The sequence below is a fragment of the Embiotoca jacksoni genome, unplaced genomic scaffold (assembly GCF_022577435.1).
Source record: "Embiotoca jacksoni isolate LCO1_2020_lvr unplaced genomic scaffold, fEmbJac1.0.p SCAF_136, whole genome shotgun sequence".
NCBI classification, from domain to species: domain Eukaryota; kingdom Metazoa; phylum Chordata; class Actinopteri; family Embiotocidae; genus Embiotoca; species Embiotoca jacksoni.
The window spans coordinates 40,896-48,737 of record NW_027185270.1 but is presented as its reverse complement, the minus strand read 5'-3'; the positions used below and the strand labels follow the sequence as shown (position 1 = coordinate 48,737).

The window sequence follows — 7,842 nt, the reverse complement described above, 5'->3', positions numbered from 1 at the left end:
AAAACATAATTACTAACATGTATATGTGGACATACATGAGGACATACATGAGGACAGACAGATGTCTGAGACACAAACATCCAGCCTGTCTTCTGTGAATCAGCTGTTTCCTTCTAGTTTTACAGGCTTCTTCCTAAAATGGAGATCTCCTGTTATCAGCTGCACACGACACTCTTCCTTTCATCACACACTGACCACTGATCCACAACATCTTCAGTCCTCCTCTTTTTATTTTCATCTTTGGGCTCACCAGAAGAAGTCAACATGTCCATCTGTCCAGGACATCTGTCTCTGTCTCCTCTGTGGTGGTGAGCTGAAACGGGACGCCGTCCGTCTGAGGACATCATGTCCGTGATGTTTGGGAAGGTGAAGACGTGGAGCTCTGCTGAATGTAACCTGGTGCTGCTCGGTGTGATGGGCTCAGGGAAATCAGGTCTGAATCAAAACACTTCCTTTGTCTTATTCTAACTGTGGCTGGACTGAAACATTACAGTTTATGTACTCTGCTCCGTACAATTTGCTTCTACTTGTAACTTGGATTTTTTTTTTTTCATTTACTACTAGCAGCTAAATGCCTTCATGTTCTCCTTTTCCCCTGTTGTCAATGTAATGTAGTCAATGACTTGTTCTTGTTTTAACAAAACTTTATTCTTTTTCAGCAGTTTCATGAAGAAAATGTTTGTTTTGGTTGAATATTTGCTGTTTCTTCTTGAATGTGATGGACTTTATTTCAGTTTTTAACAATAGATGAAAGTCTGGACTTTTCACAGGAAGTTGTTGCATCAGATGGTCAGTTCCATAATTTCCAGTGTGCTTTTTATGTCCGAGTTTCACTAATGTTACAAGTGAATGTTTATATAGCGGCGGTTTTCTCAGGGCCCTGACTGACCTCGGTCCCCTGAGACTCCAAGGTCGCTCTCATGGCTTTCTTTTTGATTTACAGCTCTGACAGTCAAATTCCTCACAAAACGCTTCATCAGTGAATACGACCCTCTTCTAGGTGAGACTTTCCTTCTTTAATAATATTAACTTAATAATGATAACAATACAACTCTGTTTCCAAATAGTAGTGACACTGTGTAAAATATAAATAAAAAAAACACTGTAAACATTCAGGAACTGAGGAGACCAGTTTCTGGAGTTTTGAAAGAGAAATGTGGTCCCATTCTTGCCTGATAGAGGATTTCAGCTGCTCAACAGTTCAGGGTCTCCTTTGTTGTATTGTTCATGTCCTGATGCTCCAGATGTTTTCAATGGGTGACAGGTCTGGACTGCAGGAGGCCAGTTTATCAGCGGACTCTTCTACTAGAGAACCATGCTGTTGGAATACGTGCAGAACGTTGTTCTGCTGAAATAAACAAGACCTTCCCTGAAAGAGACGTTGTCTGGATGGCAGCATATGTTGCTCCAAAACCTGAATATATCATTCAGCATTAATGCTTCCTTCCAGATGTTCAAGCTACCCATGCCATGTGCACTAATGCATCCCTGTACCATCACAGATGCTGGCTTTAGAACTGAGCTGATAACAAGCTGGATGGTCCCTCTCCTCTTTAACCTGGAGGATGCAGCGTCCATGATTTCCAAACAGAATCTCAGATTGTGATCCATCAGACCTCAGGACAGTTTTCCACTTCACCTCAGTCCATCTTCAATGATCTCGGTCCAGAGAAAGCGGCGGTGTTTCTGGATCATGTTTCTATCTGGTTTCTTCTTTGGAGAGTTTTAACCTGCATTTGTGGACGCAGCGATGAACTGTGTTCACAGATGATGGTTTTCACAAGTGTTCCTGAGCCCATGCAGTGATTTCCACTCCAGAATAGTGTGTTTTTAATGCAGTGCTGCCTGAGGGCCTGAAGATCACCACCATCCAATATTGGTTTCCAGTCTTGTCCCACAGCTGGAAACAATCAGAGACAGGTGGACAGACAAGAGGACAGGAAGTCAAGATGAAAGAAACAAGACATAAGGAGAGTTTCCAAAATAAAACAGGAAGTGTGTTAGTTCGAGGCCTGTGATATGGTTTGTGGTTTACGGAGAATTCATACTTTGCTCCTTTGGTACGTCTACTGAAGTAAAAAAATGTACATACTTCTTCTACCACTGTCAGAAATAACTGGCTGTATTTGCAGAAATGTGATTTGGTGTTCTGTGTTCTTGGTTGATGAAGAGGACGTCTATTCATCAGAAGAGGTTGTGGACCAGCAGCCAGTCACAGTGAGACTGATGGACACGTGTGACCAGGTATGAACCACCGTATAGAGTAACAACATCAACACCACAGAGGGAGGGTTAGTCTGGTGGTTCTAGAACTGGGTCAATCCAGACAGTCTGGTGGTTCTAGAAGTGGGTCAATCTAGACAGTCTGGTGGTTCTAGATCTGGGTCAATCCAGACAGTCTGGTGGTTCCAGAAGTGGGTCAATCTAGACAGTCTGGTGGTTCTAGATCTGGGTCAATCCAGACAGTCTGGTGGTTCTAGATCTGGGTCAGTCCAGACAGTCTGGTGGTTCTAGATCTGGGTCAATCCAGACAGTCTGGTGGTTCTAGATCTGGGTCAGTCCAGACAGTCTGGTGGTTCTAGATCTGGGTCAATCCAGACAGTCTGGTGGTTCTCTCTTCGGGGTCCGGTGGGCTGAACAGAACATGGTGAAGTCTTTGATAACGTTGGAGGTCTTACTGTGTTTGGGAGGGAAGAGGTCGCTGCTGATAAACTCTTTGGACACCAACTAAACTTCAGAACCATTGTGAGTGAGGCCTGACCTCTGCTGGTGAAAACAGGAAGTGTTCACTGAGATACAACACATGCAGTTAATACCAGACTGGAATGAAAAGGCTCCCAACCATCCTCCAACAGTGTGAACACAGATCCCTTCATGTCATCATGTGTTCAGATGACAGCTGACTGTGTCACCAGAGACATGCTGGCACTGGGAGGACTCAAATTTAGAAAGGTGCTCACCTTCCTCAGAGCTCCTCTACAGAAACACAGAGGATCAGTTCTCAGGTCCTCATCAGGATCAATGAGTTTAAATCAGTTTCATCTCTGAATCTCAGATGAGAAGAAACATCCCACTGAGCTGTGATGAGATATTATCAGTGAATGATCAGACAGCAGCAGAGAACAGCTGAACACACCTGTAACACATCTGGAAGGTTCCATATTCATAAACCAGGAGAACATTTTGTACAGCGACTGAAGGTAAAGACTGAAAGATGATGATGTCATCACACAGAGCAGCAGGTGAGAGAGATGATGTCATCACACAGAACAGCAGGTGAGAGAGATGATGTCATCACACAGAACAGCAGGTGAGATTTGATCAAACATGAACAGACGAGTCACTGTAGGAACGTCGGGATGTTTAAATCAAAAAGTCCAGAGAGGCTCCTCTTAGTGAAGTCTGTGTGTGTGTGTGTGTGTGTGTGTGTGTGTGTGTGTGTGTGTGTGTGTGTCTGTAGGACGGTCCTGGTAGATGTGAGCGGTACCTGTCCTGGGCCAGTGTGTTCCTGGTGGTCTACAGCATCAACAACATAGAGAGCTTTCGCGGCAGCCAGCTGTACCTGCAGACACTCAGCTCACACAACATGAGCTGCAGGCCTCCAACTCCCATCATGCTGCTGGGCAACAAGCTGGACATGGACAGATACAGGCAGGTAACTGTGTGTGTCATGTTGAGTAATGGATGTTATCATTGTTTTGTATTAATTGTCAGGTTGAAGAAAGGTGTGAATACAAACACGTCTCAGTCCCGATGAGCAGACTTTTCGTTTGCAACTCAATGTTTGTCGTATTTTACATTTTAAATGTGATCTACTCAAACACGATTGAAATCAATCTATAAAACAGATCAGTCCACCGGGATCAGGTTTCATTGGTCAGAAACTCCTGAGGCATGTGGTACACACTACACGCGTGTGGTACACACTACAGGCGGGAGGTACACACTAGAAGCGTGCGGTACACACTACAGGCGTGTAGTACAAACTAGAGGCGTGTAGTACACACTACAGGCGTGTGGTACACACTACTGGCGGGAGGTACACCCTACAGGTGTGTGGTACACACTACAGGTGGGTAGTACACACTAGAGGCGTGTGGTACACATGCGTGTAGTGTGTACCACTCATCTCTAGTGTGTACCTCCTGCCAGTAGTGTGTACCACATGCCTCGACTGTGTACTACCCGCCATGTGTTGCCATGGAAACAGAGCTCACAATAACAAAAAGTTTTGTATTTTAAGAGTGAATTGCTCCACAATATGAACAAATTTAGATTACATGTTTTTATTTAGTTGGTAACTTGTTGTATCATTGGAATATATTGCTTAAAAGATAAACAGCATTGAGGGGAGGAGTCCAGTGTTTTACTATAGTTATATTTTGACTGTACTGAGTCCACCGTCTGAGGAAGGCATGATGCTGTAAGTACACTCAGAATAGAAAGTGTAAATACGTAAGTACACAGTGTGAAATATTCTGTTTCTCTGGCTGAAGTGTCCTGAAGTTGTTTTATAGTTGTTTAATAAATTATTGAAAACATGAATTCAGTGCAGGAAGTAGTGTGATGTCATGGATAGATAGATAGATAGATAGATAGATAGATAGATAGATAGATAGATAGATAGATAGATAGATAGATAGATAGATAGATAGATAGATAGATAGATAGATAGATAGATAGATAGATAGGTAGATAGGAAGATAGGAAGATAGATAGATACTTTATTAGTCCACAAGGGGAAATTATTTCGCTACAGCAGCATTTATAGGTACAGGAAAGAAATAAAATAACAGTAAAAAACTATTGAATATAAAAATACACAGCATATACAATAAAATAGAATAAAATAAAATATAATAATTAAATTAAATTAATACTAACTGAACAATAGTGCAAAGGTTTTTTTTGTTTTTTATATATATATTTAAACAAACAAGAAAAACAGACAACAGTGTTATTGTTGTGTGATGGATTTTGCCAGAGGTGAGTTATTGTACAGTCTTATTGCAGTGGACAGGAATGATCTCCTGTATCAGGAATGATCTCCTGTATCTGTCCTTGTGAAAGTAATCGTCCTATTGTGTGTAAACATCTTTAAACAGCCTAAAGTAGAACCGATGTTTTATTTGTGATTTCCAGAGAACCGTGCAGACTGTAAACGCCTCACCGGGTTTAATGAGTCCACGAGAAACAGAAAGAACAGTTTGGAGATCTGAGACTGTAAAACATGTACTGTACATGCGTCTTGTAATATTCAAACTAAGAGAATTGTTAATGACTATGATGACTGAAACACTTCCCTCCCATATGAAAATGTCGGTCTCAGCGTGAACACCTGTAAAGGCTGATTTCTCCTCTCAGACAGGTGAGTCCGTGTGACGGGGAGGCCCTCGCAGCTCGTTTCGGCTGTTTGTTCTTCGAGGTGTCGGCCTGTCAGGACTTCCTCTCTGTGCAGCACATCTTCTATGAGGCGGTGAGGAGGGCGCGGGGGGGCAGTGAGGACAAAGCCCTGCTTGGCCTCCCCTCCTTCACTGCTCCCTGTTTCAAGGAGCTGCCGGCTCCATCTACCGCCAAGCTGGTCACAGTGAAGACGTCCAGAGCTCAGAGGAAACGAAGGGCCGCAACACTCATCCTGCTCAAAGGCTTCAAGATCTTCTGACACCTCCAGGATGAACACTGAAACTCTGCTGGATGAATAAAAGCACCTGTTCAGACTCTTGGTCCTGTGTGGACACTTGGACTAGTAGAACCACTTCAGAGGTCCTTCACAGTGCTTAGACAGTATGTAACCACATACAAGTAGTTCATGTTTCCTCACCAACACAGTCACAACACTGAACATGAAGCACATACTAATAACATGAAGCTAAGAATCACCGCTCAGACACATGATCACAAAGGGAACATAAAGTTCCTAAAATTACAGCTTTTGGTTTTAACCAAAATAGAATCAAATGTGATAAGTTAAAATCCTGAAGTTAAAAGTTTAAACACGATAAAACAAAAATAAATAGAAACAGTTGACTGATGTGTCAGAGAGAGAGAGTCTCTAAGTTTAATGTCCGACTGAAGCTGTTTCAGTGTGATGAGCAGTAGAAGATGAAGATCTTCCTCCTGCAGAACTGATGCCTTCACATACTGTAGGAAAAAGCAGTACTGGCTTTTGGCCTCAGTCATACAGAGATGAGTTATATGAGGAATAGGAGGAATCCTCAGAGACACATCACTGAAAATGATTCTTCAGCTCTCTGATTGTACTGATGTACAGTGGTGTGAAAAAGTGTTTGCCTCCTTCCTGATTTCTTATTTTTTTGCATGTTTGTCACTTAAATGTTTCAGATCATCAAACAAATTTAAATATTAGTCAAAGATAACACAAGTAAACACAAAATGCAGTTTTTAAATGAAGGTTTTTATTATTAAGGGAGAAAAACAATCCAAACCCACATGGCCCTGTGTGAAAAAGTGTTTGTCCCCTCCTGTTAAAACATAACTTAACTGTGGTTTATCACACCTGAGTTCAATTTCTCGAGCCACACCCAGACCTGATTACTGACACACCTGTTCTCAATCCAGAAATCACTTCAATAGGACCTGCCTGACAAAGTGAAGTAGACCAGAAGATCCTCAAAAGATAGACATCATGCCGAGATCCAAAGAAATTCAGGAACAAATGAGAAAGAAAGTAATTGAGATCTATCAGTCTGGAAAAGGTTCTAAAGCCATTTCTAAAGCTTTGGGACTCCAGAGAACCACAGTGAGAACTAGTGATGGTGAGATGAAGCCTCATGAGGCATCGAACCACTTCAGCCAATTGGTTCGAGAAAGGGTTCATTTCTCGAAGCTTCATGTGAACACGAAACCACCTACTGGCCAAGTGTATAATCACAGGCAGCTGTATCTGAACCACATCATGTGATGCATTGAATGTTTGTGTCTGTTATGGCTGTTGGGAATGACTATGAATTACAAAAATGTATGACCAAATAATTTCTGTACATAAATTATCACATATGTGCATAATAAAATATTTTTTGAATGTATTCTGTGTTTGTAAATTTTCCCAAAATGGTAGTATCATATGATATGGCAGGTTGTGTAATAATGTGTAACTTGGACAATGATGTACAGGACAGGGGACATTTTATTCATTTTTATTCAGAAATAACAGTTTCTCAACAGTTTTTGGTTTTGTGGATGTCCACATGTCAGAAGTAAGGCTAACAGCAGCCACCTTTTCCACTTTAGCCTCAGCCTTCTCCTTAGCTGACTCATACTTGGCCTCCACCATGGCCTTCAGAGCCTAAAGGAAAAAATATATAGTGCTGAACTGTGAGACACAATAAAGTACTCATTTGTTTCATGCATGCACCCATACATACCTGCCTTGTAGGGGGAACATAATTAGGATCCAGTTTGGACACAAATGCCCTGAATCCAACATCATCCACAATACTGAAGGGCTGTGTGTCCTTCACTATCATGGAGACGAGGGCTTCATCCAGCTCTTGTTTTCTGGTGGCTGGTTAAAAGAGAATAAATGCAGTGTCTGTTACCTGTCTTTATTTGCACAATAAACAAAAGTGAACAGGGAAAAATTGTGATGGTGCATTTGTAATATTGTAATGACTTACCTTGGCTGGGTGAAGCTCCAGTTTCCTCCTTATTCTCATGCAAGGCACGGTAACGCCTCAGCATGGATGAGGTATTGTTATTGTACCCCAACTCCTTGGAGCACAATAAACACCTCACCTTTGAATAAAATAAGAAACTGTGAAAAATACAGTTCTTGATAAGCAAACCTAATGTGTCTGAAATAGAGTTAGATTTAGCTTACCT

At 41.9% G+C, this 7,842-nt stretch overlaps 1 protein-coding gene across 1 annotated transcript; it reads left to right on the top strand.

Annotated features, from left to right (window-relative positions):
* The first annotated feature begins 216 nt into the window (after nucleotides 1–216).
* On the top strand, nucleotides 217–7,046 carry rasl12 (RAS-like, family 12). The gene is made up of 5 exons (XM_069147223.1): nucleotides 217–433; nucleotides 944–1,000; nucleotides 2,171–2,244; nucleotides 3,461–3,655; nucleotides 5,369–7,046. The coding sequence occupies exons 1-5, from the start codon at nucleotides 346–348 to the stop codon at nucleotides 5,660–5,662; spliced, it is 708 nt and encodes a 235-aa protein (XP_069003324.1). The 5' UTR covers nucleotides 217–345; the 3' UTR covers nucleotides 5,663–7,046.
* Nucleotides 7,047–7,842: the final 796 nt, after the last annotated feature.